Below are 19235 nucleotides of genomic sequence, written 5' to 3' on the forward strand. Positions count from 1 at the left end.
ACCAGGTCAGGTCACAGGTCAGGTCACCAAAGGTCACCAAGGGTCACCACATGAGCCCAACTTTACTAAGGTTATGCGATGCATGTTTTATGGCCAGTTTTTCATTTCCAACTCAATGGTGTTGGTTATAAGACCATCAGGTACGGTTTAGGTCACTTTCTGGTGGAGGTCAGGTCAAGGTCAGGTCAAAAAAGGTCAAATTTTAAAGTTGATATTTTTGCATAAAATGGGTATCGCTTCGATGCAGCTCGTCACGGGGAGTCTAATGGTGGTCTTAGTTTTGCGCTACAAGGTCTAGAATTGCTAAAAATTGAGTTTGAAAATTTGACGTCATCAATTTTGAACAGTTTTTTTCGCTATAACTTGGCCAAAAAAAGAGGTATCGATCTCAAATTTGGTATGTAGGTAGAAGGCGGTAGGGGCTATCACATATATTCCGTTTTTTTCGAAATTCAAAAAACTTTTTGGATTTTTTGGCTATTATATTCAAAAAATCTATTTTTTATTTTTGGGGGTCAAAATCCATAAAATTCGAAAAACCGATATAGCAGTTTTGTAGCCCTTTTAATTCCACACCTTTTATGTATGAAACATTTTTCTGTATCTCTAAAGCTGTAGGCCTGACAGCATCTTCCCGCGAAACCTTTTTTTGGGTCGAAAATGGCAAAAATGACGTCACTCTGACGTCATTAGCGGCCAACCTATCATAGCCTTTGGAAAAATTTTTGGTCACCATGTGCGCTAGCTGCTCCCGGGAGGGTACTGAAAGTTTGGTGACGATCGGCGCAGCGGTTCTCGAGATATATCGAAAAAACTAAAGGGGGGGGCAAAAAAATGCCCCCCCCCCCCACCGCCTGGAAGGTTAAGGTACCGGCTCGCCTCCCCTATCCACTCTAACCCCACCCTTCTCTCCCCAGGTGATCTGCGTGGACCTGGACGAACCGTCGCTGGTCCAGTCGGTGGGAGACGAGGCCACCATCCTGCCCCGTCGGCTCAGTCGCACGCTGGCCGAGGCCCTCAAACTGGCCGCCTGCCTGCCGGGCGGTGACCCGGCGCCCGGCGTGGCCTCAGTGATGCTGGCCGAGACCCTGCTGAGGCTGTTTGTGGAAGTCTGCGGCCACTACCGCGGTCACCTGACCACACAGCAGGACGGACGGCCGGTCCTTCAGGTAAGAACACTACCGCGGTCACCTGACCACACAGCAGGACTGACGGCGCTTGCTGCAGGTGAGGATACTACCACCTGATGACCCAGCAGGACGGATGACCTGTGCTGCAGGTAAGGACACTAATTATACCGCGGTCAGCTGACGATCCAGCAGGACGGTAGGCCCGTTTTACAGGTAAGGATTAGGCGCTCATTATACAGTAAACTTTATCAATCGGAACACTAGCCCATTTCAGGCACCGTCCGCCATACTCCGTTATTGTCTATAGCTGCCGTATGTCAACTTAGAAGGAGACAGAAACGAGCTGCCGCGGAGCTACCGCTGATCGTACAATGGTGATGAAACCGGGCTGAGCAGAGCTCGGCTCGATATAGTTAGCGTCCGGCGTGGTCGGTGGTGACAGCCCCATCAGCGGGATCTGAGACTGGGGTCTGGTGGGGTATGGTAATCGGTAATGGGGTGATGGCGTGGGCCGGATATCGGCCCGACTCCCGGTCAGGCGACTAGTGTGGGTGAGGGGGAGGAACGATAGGGGCTGGGGCGGAGCAGAGTCGACTCGTTCGGGACCTGGGGAGGGGAGACGAAAAATGACGACAGTAGTCTGTTTGAGGAAGGATGGGGTGGCTGCATGCTATAAACTATTAAACAATACTGAAGGATGTTTGACTGGCTTAGGAGGAGTGACTATAACTAGCCTATGATATGAATATTTAACTTGAATATTTTCTTATAAAGCGATTAACCCGCGCCCCAGTGACGGTCTCAGCCAACTTCGCCCTAGTTGGGGGGGGGGGGGGCATATGTTACCACCCACCTCTAACTCAAAAACTAAGAGGGCTAGAAAGACGCGGTAAAAAGCAGTCGATAGCTCTCAATGCGTACGTTTGAAAGTATTTCAGTCATTTTTCATGTCAGAGCAATATTGGGGTCACCAGAGGTCATCAAAGGTCAAAAATTGCCAATTGTCATATTTTTTCAGAAAACATGCCGTTATCTCAGGAACTATGGTAGCTAGAAAAACGCATGGAACAGCAATCGACAGTTTTTGAACTCTTCTTTCGATAAGGTCATTATCAAAATTGACCTCAGGTCAACGGTTTAGCCTCCAGAGGGCAAAAACTCCAAAAAATAGCTGTTTTTACGAAAAGTGTTTTTCGACAATAACTTTCGACTACAAAAAGCCACGACATTTCTATTGCCAAAATCGTGTTCCTCTCGCCAAGACGCGTCGAACGAACTATAATTTGACCTTGAAAGGTCAACTTGAAAATTTGACCTTAGGTCAAGGTCATGACCTGACCGGAAAAGGTCATGTTGCATATCAGTCGATGCGTCTCAACAAGACAAACACAATGAGACCATCCCCAGCGTTCTATCTTTTTCCAATCGCGAGTTATTGGCAAAAATCTGTTTGTAGCCTTAAATGACCTCGGATGACCTTTCTAGAGGCTATCAGCAAAAATGACACCTAGGTCATCACGGGTGGTCCAAATCACTGTGATTCTGAAATATTTGGACTGTTCCTATGCGTACACACGGATCTAGAGGCATTTTCATTTTTCTCCATTGACTTGTAATGGAAAGGTCACGCCACTGACCTGACCTTAGGTCACGGATATGAAAAATCCTAGATATACAAATTGTAGACGCCCACAACAGCATGCAATCCACCAAGTTTAAAAGCTTTCTGACAAACACTGCAGGCTGGACATGATTGCAAACTTTTTTTTAGGCTTGGTGAGTTAACGACCTGGTGACCTGACCTGATATGACCTGGGGTCAAAAATTTCACACATTGTCCAAAATTGATGTAGGTACCAAAAGCTACCCCAAGCGGCGCGGCGACGCGCCGCGGTTTTTTATTCACACGCAAAAAAAAAAAAAAAAACGCTACAGGGTGGTACAAAACGCTACATTGCCCCCCCCCCCCCACCCCACTGGGGCGAAGTTTAAATGTAGGATGAGTCTGCTTCATGAATCATGAAGAAAATATCCGACCAGTGTGCTTTCAGTCGGTGTTGGACGTTAGCCCATTTTACTAACTAGCTTTTGCTTCCAGCCCGCTGTTCACTTGCGTTAGTGGTTTATGGGTCATGCGCGTCGGTGCTCAGCCCGGGCCGCGGGCCATTTGGTTTGGCCGCGGGCCATTCCACCCGTACGGTCGTTAAAACACGCAGTGTATTACAGTCTACCCACGGGGTGTCAGTGCATCATATTCTACCCACGGGCTGGCAGTGTGTTACACTCTACCCACGGGCTGACATTTCATACCCTACACCAGTGCGGTACAGCGGCGGCGGCGGCATCGATTTATAATGCAGTTTCAACAGAAGGCATATAGCTATCTCCGGGCGGCCCACTGCCGAGTCCCCCCCCCCTAGCCCATCTCCGGGCCCGCCCACTTCGGCTGCCTCCCCCCCCCCCCCCCCCTCCTCTTCTGCTGCGCCGGCGTCAGACTCGTTATCGCGCCCGCCCGTGGCTGTCATGCTTCTCGCCTCGCTCCGGTCAGTGCAGCGGCCAGCGGACCACTCCGGTCTGACCTTGCCGGGACCCGTCTACCATGTGCCGGCGCTGCCGCCGCCACTGACCGGCTGTGACGCAACCCTGCACCCTGCCGGCGGGGACGGGGGGAGGGGGGAGTTGCAGACTGCCGCCGGTCGATGGCTCAGCTGAGCGCTCAGCGGCTCCGGCCGCTGCCACGGACCGACCGCGTGCAGCCCCGCCCCCGCCCCCGCCGGGACTGGGGGGAGGGGGGACGTGACGATACAGGCGGCTCATGACGATCGGCAGTTGGCAACGTGGCTGCGGTGACCGCGATGATTTTGAGCAGCTGTTGATGGGGACGGGGCGGCGGGGTGCAAATTGGGCAGATGGTTACAGGAGTGTATAGTGGTGCGTTTGGTGACCGATGTGCAGTTGGTGGCACTTCGTTCATCAGATGCTCGCTCATGGATGCAATCCCAGCAAATAAAGTTGCAAAAGCGCGAGGATGTTACGATATGTATGATACAATACTTTGGATACAGACAGCCAGTCTGAACTCGCCAAATGTGGGTCAATACTGGGCCCGTATGGCTTCCTCCGGCTCCCTTTCCTCAGCTGTGTTAGCTTCCAAGTCCGATTCTGACACTGATTCTCTACCCCTTTCCACCCTCTGCTTTCTCTCTTGGGTGTTAAGCCGAACTGATGCAACGCTCTCCGACAATCATGACTCGCCTGGTTATTCTGAAGTTGAGCTCGTTTGTCATGCCCCCGGGTCTGGGACTGTGCAGCAGGTTTAGTCAGTGCTCCGTAGTCAGTGCTCCGTAGTCAGTATATGTAGTAAGTGCTCCGGTCCACGATAACGGGCCAGGCCGTGACGCAGTTGTCCGGTGTTGTCCGGTTCAGACTGGGTATGTCTGGACGGTACGGTTCTATTCCTGACCGGTATAGATGGGTGGTTCTCATGCTTTATCGGTGCTTTGAGCTGTTTATCGAGCGTTTGAGAATGGTTGGCAGGTCGTAGCACTCGGAAACACGACTTACAATACCGCTGTAATCCAACTTTGTCTGCCGTGAAGTCCTTCAAGTCATACTGGTCGCCAGCCGTATCTTCTACCGTACTCTGATCGGTATCGTCTCTCACATGTAACCCGTCGTTGCGTCTATTATTGCATATATTGTGGCCATGACTCGCCTGTGACCCACCCTGTCCCTCTGAACGTACCTCTGGCCCTCCTGTGTCTTTTGTCCCTCTCGCCCCAACCTCTAACCCGCCTGTGCACTCCGACCCCACCTCTGACCTTCCTGTGCCCTGTGGTCCTACCTGCGACCCCTCATGTGCCCTCTGACCCGACATCTAATTTGCTTGTTTTGTTTTGTTGTTTTGTTGGGTTAGGCCCTTTCGGTCCAATTAGACCATTTCAGAGCCGGAAGGATGTTAGGAATTAGGGGGTGACATTGGTCTGGGCAGGCACCCTAGTGAGTCGCCGGGGCTGAGCCCGTCCAGAGGACAGGCCACCCAGCCCCAAGGCACTCACTGCACCCGGCTACGGGATGCGCTCCCTCGGGAGCAGCGGTGCCGCTCCAAGAGAGCAGCCTGCATGAGATAAAGTTGCCTGTCCAGCCCGGAAGGGGGTTGCGGCGTGGAGAAGGACTTCTGTATCCTGAGGATAGAAGCACGGAACGTGCCCGACATCTAACCCTCCTGTGCCTTGCCTCCCCAGCGTGAGTCGTTCGTGGAGGCGGCGCCGTCTGACGACGTGCGTGAATTCCTCGAGTGGTTCACCGAGACGGCCATGTTTGCCGCCTTCATCGAGTCGTGCGAGCAGCAGCCCGAGTCGCCCGCAGGTGAGAGTCGAGACTCCCTCTCCCCACACTTCTCAGGAGTCTGTCTGTGGTGATTGGAGTTAGTCTAGCTGAGACAGGCTCTCCTAACGGCGAGTGAAGTCGATAGGAGTGGGCGTCGTCCCTACTGAGGACTGTGCCGACTGACGACTTGGTAGCGGGCCGTCCAACGGGTTCCGCCTCCCCGCGGTGGACGGCGGGGGTCCGACGACTGCTGCTACGGTGGCGATCCGAGGGCCCAGGCGCGCGCGGTGCGAAGACCACGCGCGCTGCACCAAATGGAACCCAGATGCTCCCGACAGTGCGGACGCCGTGGGGTCGACGCCCTGCGGCCCCGCCGCCCCGAGGCTGCATACCGACACTTCTCACCATCTCCGCCGGAGCTCCGCGGGCCTGGGCGCCGTACGACGGCAGCCCGGGCCCGCGTAGCTAAGTGAGCGACGCGCCCCCCGCCGTGAGGCCCGACGGCGGGGGCAGGAGGGACTGCGGCCCATGGGTGCCCAGGGGAGGCCACAGCCGGAGAGCCAAGAATCGGAGGTACCGTCACAACTGCCAAGTTCGAAGCCGACTGCTGGTGATCAGCTGGAACGCGGAGGGGGTCCTCGGGAAGATCGGGGAGCTCAGCCGTTGGCTGTCGGACACGAAGGTGGACGTGGCGGCGATCCAGGAGGCTCAGTTGGCTGGCAAGGCCCTCACGGTCCCGGGGTATCAGACGGCTGCAGTCTCAAGAAGGGCCCGAGGCAGGAGGGACGGTGGACCGGTCCGCGGCGGGGACGTTGCAATCCTGGTCAGGAACGGTCTGAACTTCACCACCATCAGGAGCTCCCCCCTTCAGCCTCAAGACGACACCACCGAGTGCTGTGCCATCCGTGTCATCTTGAGCACAGCAAGACAACACTCCAGACACCTCGACATCTACAATGTGTACCGCCCGCCCATCCGAACATCCGCCCAGGACGAGCGGGTCGACTTCTTCAGCCTGGATGCATTCCCGAGCAATGATGCCACTATCATCACGGGAGATCTCAACAGCCACCACCCTGTCTGGGATGTTTCTTGTTCAAACCCGGACAGGGTCGGTGACTCCATCTACGAGTGGACGGCCCGCCACGACTGGCAGGTGCTCAATTCCGGGACCCCCACACGGGCCGGCTACGGGGAGGACGCCCGCCTCTCAGCTCCTGACGTCACTCTGGCGCACAGTGACCTGGCCCGGCGCTGCACGTGGGAGGTCGGCACCGATCTGGGGAGCGACCACCTCCCGCAGCTGGTCGCGGTCACCACCTCGGGACACCGGCCTCGTCGCATCAGGAAGACGCGCTGGGCCTTCCATAAAGCCGATTGGACGGCTTTCACGGCCCGCTGCGAGGAGACGATGGCTGACCTGACGCTGGGAGAGACCTCGGTGGAGAGACTCGCCGCGCGTTTCAACGATGCTATCATCGAGGCGAGCGTGCGGTGCGTTCCCCGGGGCGCCCGTGCGGACCCCAAGCCGTGGGCGCTCGACCCGGAGCTGGTGCGTGCGGTGGAGGAACGGAAAGCGGCAAGAGCAGCCGTCCAAGAGGACCCGTCCCCGGAAAACCAGACGCGCTGGAAAGAGAAGAAGAGGCACGCTGCAGATGTCGAGGCTGACGCCAGGCGCCGCGCGTTCCAGGACTTCGCGTCTACCGAATTGAACCGCCGCGCGGCCTTGGGCCGCGTCACAAAGATCCTGCGCAAGATGGAGGGTGCGGTGACGGACACCTGCCCCGGCCAGGCCATCAACGGGGACCGCGGCCAACTCGTCGCGGAGGACCGGGCCAAGGCCGAGGCGTTTGTCCGCACCTACGCAAACGTCAGCAGCCACACCCGTCACAGGAGGCGTGATCGATCAGTGAAGGCTGATCTGAGGGTGGTGAAGACGCGCCCCTGCTCATGTGCTGGACAGCGCGATGGTGCCTGCCAGCCCTTCTCCAGACAAGAGATGAGGACCCAGCTGAGCAAGCTGAAAATGAAGAAGGCTCCCGGCGCTGACGATGTATGTGCGGAACACCTCAAGCACCTCGGGCCGGTGGCCCAGGCCGCGCTACTGCACGTCATCAACAAGTCGTGGAGCTCCGCTGAAGTCCCCTCGGTATGGAGGAGAGCAATCATCATACCGATCCCTAAGGCCGGGAAGGACCCTCAAGAGGTCACTAGCTACCGTCCGATATCGCTCACCAGCCACGTCGCCAAGCTGATGGAGCGGATGGTGGCAGCTAGGCTCACGCACCTACTGGAGCGAGACAACATTATCCCCGCAGAGCAGGTCGGTTTTCGCCGCGGCCGCTCTGCAGAGGAGAACCTGGGACGGCTCATACAAGAAGTCCAGGACGGGTGGAACCGGCCGCCACCGAAGGGACGCCCGTCTGACGGCAAGACCGCCGCCAGGTTCGTGTTGACGGCCTATGACTTCTCCCGCGCCTACGATGTAATCGACCATCAAATGCTGCGACTGAAGATGTCCCATCACCTTCCACGGTGCCTTGTCACGTGGATTCACCACTTCCTCCGAGACCGACGCGCCTGCGCGGAGGTCAATGGGTCACGGAGCCGGAACCGCCCATTCCGAGCTGGCCTGCCGCAGGGGTCCGTCCTCGCACCGACCCTGTTCACGCTGTGGTCGGCGGACCTCGTGGCGGCGCTGAAGCGGATCCCGGGCACCTCTGTCTTCCTGTACGCCGATGACACCGCAACACTGTGTTCCGGCGGTACGATAGCGGAAGCCAGGGACCGGGCTCAACAAGCGGCGGATGCCATAGCGAAATGGGCCCGCGACTGGAAGATGCGGCTGGCAGGAAGCAAGACGCAAGTTTTAGCCCTGTCGCAGCACTACGTCGACGCCCGGGACCTGTACATCCACGTAGACGGGGCACGAGTGGACGCTGGGAGACACCTTCACCTTCTCGGTGTAACCCTGGACCGGCAACTTCACATGGGCGAGCACTGCGCGCGCGTCCGGAAGAAGACCAAGCGGAGGATCGCACAGCTCCGTAAGATGACCGGGCGTTCCTGGGGTCTGCGGGAGCCACAGCTGCGAGTAGTAGCCAACGGCTACATCCGCGGTGCCCTGGAATACGCGGCGGCTGCATGGCTCCCTGCAGCGTCCGAGTCCCACGTAGAGCTACTGGAGATTGAGATGCGCGCCGCAGCCCGCGTTATCACCGGGTGCCCCGTGAGCACGCCGAGGGACCCGCTCCTCGCGGAAGCCGGTCTGGTTCCCGTGAGAGCACGCCGGGACCTGCTCGCTGCCAGACTGAGCTGTCTGGCAGCCTCACAAAGAAGCGGCGACCCACTGCGCGCGGTGGCCGAAGCAACGGCCCCACGGCGGCTCCGCACCACCACTGGCTGGCGCGACACGGGAGCGCGCGCCCTGGTGAGCGCGGGCGTGCGAGATGTACCTGTGGAGGAGCGCCTGCACGTCACCATCCCGCCGTGGATCGATGACACCAGGGTCCAGTTCAGACTTGACATCGGCAACCACATCAGCCGCACAGCACCACCCGACGTCCGGCGGGAGAGAGCGGAGGAGCATCTGGCCACCCTCCCAGACGACGCCGTATGGGTGTGGAGCGACGGCTCGGCGGAGGGAGGTGTCTCAGCCGGAGGGAGTGGAGCGCTGATAATCCTCCCCTCAGGCGAGGAACACGAGCTCCGAGCCCCTGCGGGCAGGATATGCAGCAGCACCCGCGCCGAATTGGTGGCGATCCGCGGGGCACTGGAGATGCTGCTGCGGCTGGAGGGCGGCCTGGCGGAGACCCCGGTCATCGTCTGCGCCGACTCGCAGGCGGCGCTCGCTACACTGGCGAGTGGGGCTGGGAGCCAGGCGACAGCACTCGGCGCCGCCGTATGGCGACTGCTCCTGGCGCTCACGGATGGAGGACGCCGAGTCTTCATGCAGTGGATCCCAGCGCACTGCGGAATACCCGGCAACGAGAGAGCGGACGTGCTGGCTAAAGAGGCATCCAGCCTGTCGCAAGACGCCGTCCCAACGGACGTCCGCTCGATGGTGAAGGCAGTCGGCCGCTCCGCCACCAAGGCATGGCGTCGCAGCTGGCCAGACAGCTTCTTCAAAACCATCATGGGAGACCGGATGCCGATGCCGGTGCTCCTGGAGTCTCGCGACGAGGCGGTCAACGTCCACCAGCTGCGGGCGGGACACTGGAGCCGCTCGCAGAGCTACCTTCACAGAATCGGACGCCGCCCCGAGCGCGACTGCCCACAGTGCAGTGATCTGGCCTGCCCGGCGGCGCGCTGCCTGGTGTGTCGCGAGGGCCCAGACACGCCGGAGCACGTGCTGCTGAGGTGCCCGTGCTTGGCTGGCGCGAGGCTCCGCCTACTCGGCAATATCAGACCGGACCCTACGCAGCTTCGGGACGGCGGGGCTGTGGCGGCCTTGAGCCGCGGCTACCTCAGTCACCAAGAGCCGTTGGGCTACGGTCGGCCGTGAGCCGACCCGGGGAGACCAACAACAACAACAACAACTTGGTAGCGGTATCTGGCTCTGAGACTGTAACAGGGACTGAGTCGGTTGGCAGTCGAGTCGATCGTCCTGTTAGGCTGTGGTGGACTCAGAGACTCCGGTTCTGGAAGGGGGACTGGGTCGATCTGAGGTGTCCGGGTCCCGGAGTTTATTTTTGTCCCGCCGCCCCGCCGTTAGAATTGGCACGCCATTGCTGGCTGTCGCTGTTCTCTGCAGTGCTGATCCCCAGGCCCAGAGTTGATGTGTCGTATTTTCGTCAAACGGTGTTTTCGTATACTGCATCTGTGCTGTCTGCGTCTGGTGACTTTGCGCGGCGTGTGATACTCCCGACCGCCGAATTCGGGTGTAAGACTCAGTGTGAGGCTCCCTTTTCCCTGTTTGTTTGTTGACTGTAGGCCGTTACGTCAGCCGGTGGGCGCGGCCAGGCGCCGTCGGTGTTTCTGGCAGCTGCTGCGCCTGGCTCCTGGCCATCTGTTCCCTCTCCCCTCCCTCTCCGTCTCCGTCTCTATCCCGCGTCCGTTCTGTACGGGCTCCCGTCGTCGCCGACAGTCAGCGTTCGTCGGTGTCGTCGGAATTGCATCACCTGCCGATTGTATTTCGTCAGGCCGCCGACGTCTGTGACGGATTTAGGTTCTCACTCATTCCGGCCAACCCCTCGACTCGATCATCTCTTGTGTGATGCCATCGTGCGATCGATAATGCTGAGTCATTCAGGATTAGAACGAGTTCAGCAGTGCTGTACTGCCAACTCCAACTGTTCAGCTGTCCCATCCTCCTTGATGTAAAACACTTTCCATTTAGATTGCAGGCCTGATTGAAGTTCATTCTTTCGATTGTTTCGACGACAAATCCTAATGAAAGTCCAGACAATTTGTCCTTGATGAAAGTCAAACAATCGATGATCCCTTTCGATGCCCTCAGCGCTTCTTCTGCTCGCGTTCGATACCGTTCGCCACTCCAGTAACAAAACATCGATAGCCTCCGTCGGTTAGAGATCGCTCCCGTCTAACTTAGGTCCTCTAATCGATCGCTGCGCTCCCCGCTCTTCCTTATCCTCCTCTCCTCTGCCGGTTTTCCGTCGATCGTTCTTCCTCTGTCTGTCGTCCTGTTTTTGACTGGTGCGACTATCGGTGCGACCCGCATTCCACCTGTCTCGCTGCCCCTCTGTCCGTCCCTCCATCTTTCAGTGACCGCGTTACGATCATGACAGTCTGACAGTGCGTGACAGTGTGACATGCCGAGTGTCAGTTCCCCCCTCCTGACATCGTCCTACCGTCCGCCAGTGAGTCTGTTCGACCGCCGAGTGATGGAGCAGCACGGTTACGAGGAGCCCGGCTGCCACGGCCTCCTGCGCGGCACCAAACAGCTCGGCAAGGCGCTCGGCGGCCGGTTCAAGTTTCGCCTGCCCAGCTGAGTGCCGGCTGAACGCAGTTGGTTCAGCCTGCGTGTCTGAGTCTCACCGGCGCGCGGGGGTTTAATGATCTGTGCTGCTCAGATATGCGTCAGTGAGGGTATTTTTAATAAGCTAAATGACCTCCGGTTGTGATAAACTGTTCGCTCTCAAAGCGTTGTGTATTAGATGCGCCAGTTGGGTGGGGACTGGGGAGGGGTCCGATCTGATGGGGGCGGGAGGGGAAGTGTCGCCTGCGGGCGGATAAATGTGATCTGCGCTGACCATGACTTGTTACATGTGACGTAGCTTAGTAGTGCCTGTTCGAAACAGATTGTGATGACGTGTGGTGTATCCGTTGAACGCTCATGAACAAATACAGAATCTTATGTTACCACGAACCGTCTTGTAGATTTCCACCCACCGCGATTTCTGCAGATTTATGTCGGAACGCTGAGGAACTTTCTGGCAAGCCTCACCCCTCTTACACCTCGGTGTGACGTAATACATGACGTGGCGTCCCGTTAGTCACGATGACGTCACCGGGCGGACGCCCCGAGGCGTCGGTTGACATTGTCCCGTCCTCGGGACGCCCTCCGTCAACCGGCAAGGTCGTGCAGAGGTCGGCACCCAAATCTATTTCAAATATCCGGCCGGCGGATCCCAGGCTGATCGCGCTCATTGACAATTTCACGTGGCTGGAGGTGACCCCAGTCGGTCTGTAGTCGGCAGCGGGGGTGTGGGTCGGAGTGGGTTACGGTCGGGCGCCCCTGGACTGTGGACTCTGTACCGTGGTCGCTGACCGTCGGCCGAGCGTCTCGGTTGATTGCAACTCGCGCCGCCGCTGGCTCTGGCGGCTGAGAACCGGTTATACGTCATGGCGCGGCCGCGTGGTGGGTCACTGGCCGCTGCCGCCGTGCCCATGAGGGGTGGCAGTGGGTCTACTGGCTACCGGGCACACAGTGTCGGGCTGTCAGCAGAATTTCTGATGGCGCTAGGTGTGGTTCGGGGTACAGCAGGCTGCGAATCGAATTATGTCCCTGTAAACGTGATTCGTTACATGTTCCTCAGAACGTTACGTAACGCCATATTACTGTTAGTGTCCAGTGTTAGAACTGCAATCTCGGCATTAGCAGACAGATGCTCAACGAGATATAAGCTGATGTCGCAATCGGAGCATCGGACGATGTGGCTCGGATTTGCCCGCAGTCGGGAGGTCCATATCGGGCTCCGGCTGGTGGATGTGACTGGGGTGGTGTTGCGAAACCCTTCACTTCCCGTATGCAGTAACCATGGGACGTTTCCTTCCGGACTTCCTGTCTGTCTGTCGCCGGCACGCTTTTGAGCGCCGGAAGATGATGAGGCATTCCATACTGCGCAGTAATGTGCACGGTACCGACTCTCATGGCACTTTAGGGGACAGATCGGTAGAAGAGGCCGCCAGATTTTGTCAGTGGACTAAATGCATGAGACGGCTCACAACGTGGCGTTCCCATAGCACGTTCAATGACACGGCCGGCGTCACTGGATACGTTCATGAAAATTATCCTATCGCACATTTCACGTCTGAGTACTGGCTAGCCTGAATCAGGTAATGCTTATTGCTTATGTTACAGATTTGTATCACATATCGGCAGGGATCGTGAGCTCAGTGTCTCTCAATCGTGCCGGCGCCCGGCGGAGTCGAGTGTTAGGCCGTGCAACAGAGCATGATATTGCAGAATCTGCGCCGGCGGGCCGGTCGTCACGTGGTGCCCCCTTATCGCTGGGGGTAAGTGGGTGCAGGCAAACAGACGGATAGCGCCCTAAACGGCTGTCCCAGCACGGACGGCAGGCGAACTGCCGGCAAATGTCGCGTGTTAGTGAAGCCAGTGTTATTTGATTGCAGATTGTGCGGCTATGTTCGGACTTCGGCCACAGTTTGCAGCACAGCAAAACGTTTCTGCACCATTGTGTCCCGGTCATGCTATGCTATATCCAATATCCATGTGACCTGGGACGCAAAAATACCAGTACTAACAGCAAAGTCAGTTCTTCAGTGTTCAGTTTCATTTACAGAAGTCATGCAAATCATGTCAGTGTCCTGGCACCCTAGTTCGATACCATCTTAACTGTCAATCGTCATCGAAAGCCTTTTCATCTGGGTTTTCCAGGGAGCCCAGACCATGTGGCTGACACAGTTACACGGTTAATCCAGAAACAGATGAATTCGAAGAGGGAGTGATGTGCAGAAATAACGTATGTTTCTCTTCCGCGCTTTGACCTCTGGTGCTATGTCCGTTTCTCTCTGACGCTATAAACTCGCCCGTCCCGAAACGAACCCACGTGAACGTCCATCCCTGAACTGAACCAAAGCACTCCCAAAAGCCATGGCGTCACACCGTACCTTGTATGTATTTCCGACCTTCGACTGTCGCACCTCCAACAATGCTCAACAACAGCCGGCCGCGGCGGCGCTCCTCTTTCCCGACCAGCGAAGAGAGATGAACAGCGGCCGACAGAAAGCTGGCGGGCTCTCGGAAAGGGCGCGACAAAAAATCGTCACAATGTGTAGTTCTATTTGGCAATAGGCAGGCGGCTCCCAGCGATTATAAGACGATCCGTTAGTCGAGCGACCACCTCTGACCAGCGAGAAAGCGCGGTAAGCGACTCAAACCAAGCATATGGCACGGCAGTCTTAGTAGCGGCAGCAGCGGCAGTGCGCCCTCGACCGGCGACGACTCAACTCCGGAAAACATCTAACATGACACCGACATAAATACATATAAATGACTAGCGTGTGTCACCGTCTGTGTGTGTGTATGTGATTCACGTGTATGTGTGTATGTGTCTGCGTGTGTAAGTCCGAACGGACGGCAGGTTTCGCCCGGACGCCTAGACTGGGAACTTGAAGACGGCCTTGGAGATGACTCCACTGGCCAGCTTGCTCAGCGCCTTCTCGTAGTCGGACAGCTCGAACGTCTCGATGGCGAGCTTCTCGAAGTCCAGGTAGCGCTTACCGAGCGCGGCCGTCAGGGCGGTGGCCTTGGGGTAGCAGAAGGGGTTCGTGAGCGTGCCCAGGATGGTCAGCTCCTTGTGGAACATCTGGTTGGGCGAGATGCTGATCTTGGACGTGGGCGGCGCCACGCCGAAGAAGCACAGGTGGCCGCCCTTGCGCAGCCACTGGAACGCCTCCTCGACGGCCGGCGCGTAGCCGGAGCAGTCGATGACGTAGTCAAGCCCATCGTGCTCCAGGTCCTTCATGGCCTCGGTCATGATGGCGCGTGTCTCGTCGGGCGTCATCGTCTGGTAGCCGAGCTCTAGCACGTTGATGCGCTCGCGGCGCTCGGCTGACGGCTCGGAGATCATGCACTGCCGGTGGCCGTGCAGGTGGAAGATGCACGCGTACAGGATGCCGATGATGCCGGCGCCGATGATGAGCACGCGCGCGTCGTGCGGGATGATGCCGATGCGGTCGCAGCCGTGCTGGATGGTGGAGAGCGTCTCGACAAGGCAGGCCAGCTCGAGGCTCAGGTTGATCTCGGGCGGAATGCGGTGCACCTGCTGGGCCGGCGCCAGGCAGTACTCTGCCCAGCCGCCGTCACGGAAGAAGCCCAGCGCGTTGCGCGGTCCCTCGTAGATGCAGAACTGCGGGTTTCCACCGGCGCAGTGCCGACATTTGAAGCAGCCCCTGCAGGCAGAACGGAACGAAGACGGTCACACATTAATCGACTTACGTACTCAGGATTTGGCATGGCATCAAGAAGCAAGCCGGAAAGACGGAACGGCCTTGTGTACCGGCCTTGTGTTTTGTCCGCCACCGAGTCAACGATGTGAACAAAAACGGTAACGATAACATCGCGGCGACCGCCAAACGTCGTAAGGCTGTAGGCCGTGTTTTGTTGTGGTTGTACTCTGACCGGACACGAGTCAGGCATCTCGCTGACATCAACAAGTGATCATATCTGGTGCACTGGGTAGCGTAAACACAATAAAAACGGGTGTTCCGCAAAACCGGGAAACGGAAGACGATCTTGCACATCAATCACGGTAGGCGTATCACATCGAGTAGGAAGTAATTGAACTATAGCATATGATTAGACCATACATATGGTTGACTTAAAGACAAACGCTTGGATTTATGCCCACCAACCGAATCCCCAAGGCATTACGGCATAGAATTCGCTCAAGTAGCGTCCATCAACAAAGACATTTTATAAAATGACTTATCACTCTACGGAATGCACGATTCCACACATCGCCCATAACACATCGACAGCAACCATTATGATCTAAATTTACTCGTTCTGCCGGGATTCCATGCTGAGGCTCTGCATTGCCGATTCATTATCTGAAGTGCGTAAATCACGATTACACCGGCAACATAAAAGGGCTCCTATTATTTGAAGATAGGGAGGCTTGACTCGCCCTCGATTGGTGGAAGAAGAGCAAGGACGACGAGTTTTGTGTGGATCGATGCACCAAATTACCAAGATATTCATAAGGTGGGCACCGTTCTTCAATATTGCAACTTCGTTCCTCGTTCCTCCATTCCTTCAAAACATAACTTCCGTTACTCCGTTACCCGTTCCTCCGTTCCTTCAAAAGCAACTTCCGTTACTCGTCCTCCGTTCCTCTGCAAAAATGTAACGGGGAATTTTTAGTCCGTTACTCTCTAACTACAGAAAAGACACCAGCAATTTTGGGTGTATATGGCATACTTTTCATGCTAAGACAGATACCAACCCAACCCAAGTCGGCAAGCCGCCTACTAAACCCAGGGATAGCGGGGGCCACCCACTAAACTGTCAATCAAACACACCGAGACAGCGGGCCGCTAACTGAGCTCTCAGTGCGTCTGGTTAGCGGCTTTATGTCTCAAGCCGTGCACCAACTGAAGTCCGGTGCCCGTCGGGCAGGGACGAGCGACCCGCGGGCTGGGACGAGCGACCCGCGGGCAGGGACGAGCGACCCGCGGGCAGGGACGAGCGACCCGCGGGCTGGGACGAGCGACCCGCGGGCTGGGACGAGCGACCCGCGGGCAGGGACGAGCGACCCGCGGGCAGGGACGAGCGACCCGCGGGCTGGGACGGGTAACGTAGTCCGGGACCGGCGAGCGAGTGACGTGTCCGATGGCCGGCGAACTGAGTCATCAATCGATGGCCAACAGTGTGTCAGCGGAACAGCTGGCGCTTCGGATAGCTCAGGCACTATAGGCAGCTTTTGCAAAATTGTCAGGGAATTCAGTATTGTTATTGAATGAAAAACAATTCTTGTGAAAAGCGCTGTGACAATTGAACACACACATTCGGTTAAAACCTTGGAAAACATTCCACTTTTTCGCTGCAATAACAATCTCGGTTGGTTACTTGCCAGAGAAGACTGCTTTAAAAACCAAAATGAAACGGAGCAACGGGAAACTGAGCAACGGACTACACTGTAACGGAGGAACGAAGCTCCCATACTACAAAAGTTGCATTGTCCGCGGTCCGCATTACGTTTTTTTTTCTACCGACATCGTTCCTGAAAATTTAACGACGTTCTGGAACGGAGGAACGAATCGCGTCCTTGATCGTGACCGCCTGTGATATTCATTGACACCTCGAGGCTCGAGCGTGGTTGGGCATTAAATGATTGGATTTTGAATAAAGAAAACGACAATGAACACATACTGAGCGTTGAGCAATCGCCACCCAGTCAATACCACATGGCCCGTCCAGGAGCGGAGAACCACGAACCTGTACGGGTCGACGGTGACCTCCGATCCGACCTTGACGTTCTTCACGTCCGAGCCGACCTCCATGACGATGCCGCAGAACTCGTGGCCCAGAGTGACGTCATGCTCGGCAGTTGGGTAGTTGCCCTGAAAGAAATAATTCAACATAGCTATTAGCCAAGCCATCGAAGCCTTGCAATGCAAAAAAAACATTAGTGAAAACATTCATGGAGGGGAGGGTGACATAAGAAATGTGATGCACATGTAAGCAATAATATTCCATACATCTAGCTGAATTATGCTGTGATTAAAAAACAAGAAATAGTGCCATGTTTGAGATCCCGGCTGAAGCTCAAACTTGGAATGTGAGGTGAGTGAGTGCTTGAGCTGAGAGTGGGTTGAGGGGAAGTGTGAGCTGGAAGCAAACATGTGAGCTGGAAGAGCTGGATTATGCCCACTTATTTGCCCTCTAAGACCTCACTAAAGGTATCAGCACCTACATCCTGTGTAATTAAATGCAATGCCCCAATTTGTCAGGTCATGAGCATATGTCATGATTAGGTCAAAGCACTACTTTTGAGCTACTTGCAATGATGGCAAAGATGCCAAGTATTCAATTTATAGCAATTGGGTCAACTTTTCAGATGAAACTGCAGTACTAAGTAAAAAATGAGCATGTAGAGCTATTTTCAGACTCAAGTCAGAACCATCTCATTACAGATTAGTTAATGGGATGAATGACCTTTGTTTAGAGCTTCTTTAATAACAAAGGCAAACAAAATTTGTGAAGCTGCAATGCAGACAGGCCATTGTATTTTGCATTCCTTGGTTTTGTGTGTTACTTGTAGTGGTCTAGGACCTAGGTTGAGGTCATAGCACAAAATAGCAAACACCTAAGATTGAAGCTTCTCAAGCAAGAGTGAATGTTTCAATTTACCTAGGTGTCATAAGAGGAAGTTTGAAAACAGGTCACCAGGCTAGAGCAGCTGTAATGGCAATAATCCTCGACAGGTGTTTTCACTGACTTGACTGCAAGATACCAGCTCGAGTACAATTTTTACACACCAAATATCGGGCCACTAACCTTAATTGCATGCAGATCAGTTCCGCAGATGCCTGAGAATGCAACTTTAACCAACACATCGTCCTCCCTGACAATCTTTGGTACGGGTATCTCCCTCAGCGTCAGGGTCTTGGTCGGTCGGTTGTACTGCAGGGCTTTCATGGTGCTCATCTTGATTGGTCAGGTGTGGCAATCACACTCCAATTTGCACTGGTCCCAACACACAGAATGCAACTCAACACGCTCAGCAGAGGATCACAACCCAACAGTACGCCCCCACCGCCAGGCACTGACCACACTCGCGACCCCTGCCGCCACTCGCAGGCTTTTAAACTGGATAGCAACGTGCCCTCTGCGCGACCTTGCCGGCGCAGTACCATGCAAGGGAATTCCTCGGGCTCCTTCACCAACAACGCGCAACACCTTGGTATGACGCAACAACCAAGTACTCATTTTATCAATTCCACAAAGGATGTTACGGAAAAATAATAATAAAAGATATAAAATACACTGATAAAGACCGCCCACCGCCAAAAGCGTCAACGTCGATTACAAAAGTAAACAAATCCCACAAAACATGCGATAATGACGCACTATAATTTTGTTTACAATTTCATATGGTAGCTCTGACGTCAGAGTAAAGTAGAGGAAAGCATATGAAATGAAGGGAATGCTTCGAGCCTTCGATGCCCGTCAAGGAATATTGATCTCGTCCTCTTGAAAGTGCGGGTCTTTTACCGGGGTTACATGAGCAAGTAAATGCGTATCAGGAACGGATTTTCCTATTCGCTCACCATTGTAGTCCGTTTGTAATGCGTATTAACTCTGCTCATGTAACCCCGAGCTTTGAATGCCTACTTTTCTTTCTTTCGTTCGACTCGAATTCGAAAGAAGCCAATTCGCCATTAGGTTGCGCCCTCAGTTTCACCCTAGACTGGACCCGCATCTATGCATTCAGTGTGTTCGACGTTATTGATAGCCGGCAGCATTCGTGGTCTATAACAACATCCTCTTAGCAAATACGTCGGGATACACTTTCAACTTCTTAGTTCTTCTCTTTCCGCTGAGAGCTCGAGAAGCGGTCACGGCGT

General features: G+C 55.6%; 2 protein-coding genes across 3 annotated transcripts in view; one reads left to right on the top strand and one right to left on the bottom strand.

The window, feature by feature from the left end:
* The window catches only part of LOC122392913 (DENN domain-containing protein 2B-like), a 39425-nt gene extending 27638 nt beyond the window's left edge, over positions 1-11787 (top strand). For both annotated transcript variants that reach the window (XM_043388275.1, XM_043388276.1), the window contains 3 exons: positions 918-1169; positions 5375-5498; positions 11280-11787. In XM_043388275.1, the coding sequence (XP_043244210.1) occupies positions 918-1169; positions 5375-5498; positions 11280-11410 (507 nt within the window). In that variant the 3' untranslated portion in view covers positions 11411-11787. The remainder of the gene's footprint in view (positions 1-917; positions 1170-5374; positions 5499-11279) is intronic.
* A 1974-nt stretch (positions 11788-13761) lies between these two features.
* On the bottom strand, positions 13762-18766 carry LOC122392915 (2-deoxy-scyllo-inosamine dehydrogenase-like). The gene is made up of 3 exons (XM_043388277.1): positions 18166-18766; positions 17104-17228; positions 13762-15056 (listed from the first exon to the last, which is right to left on the bottom strand). The coding sequence occupies exons 1-3, from the start codon at positions 18313-18315 to the stop codon at positions 14261-14263; spliced, it is 1071 nt and encodes a 356-aa protein (XP_043244212.1). The 5' UTR covers positions 18316-18766; the 3' UTR covers positions 13762-14260.
* Between the last annotated feature and the right edge of the window lie 469 nt (positions 18767-19235).

The sequence above is a fragment of the Amphibalanus amphitrite genome, unplaced genomic scaffold, assembly GCF_019059575.1.
Source record: "Amphibalanus amphitrite isolate SeventyFive unplaced genomic scaffold, NRLGWU_Aamphi_draft 000506F_arrow, whole genome shotgun sequence".
NCBI lineage: Eukaryota > Metazoa > Arthropoda > Thecostraca > Balanomorpha > Balanidae > Amphibalanus > Amphibalanus amphitrite.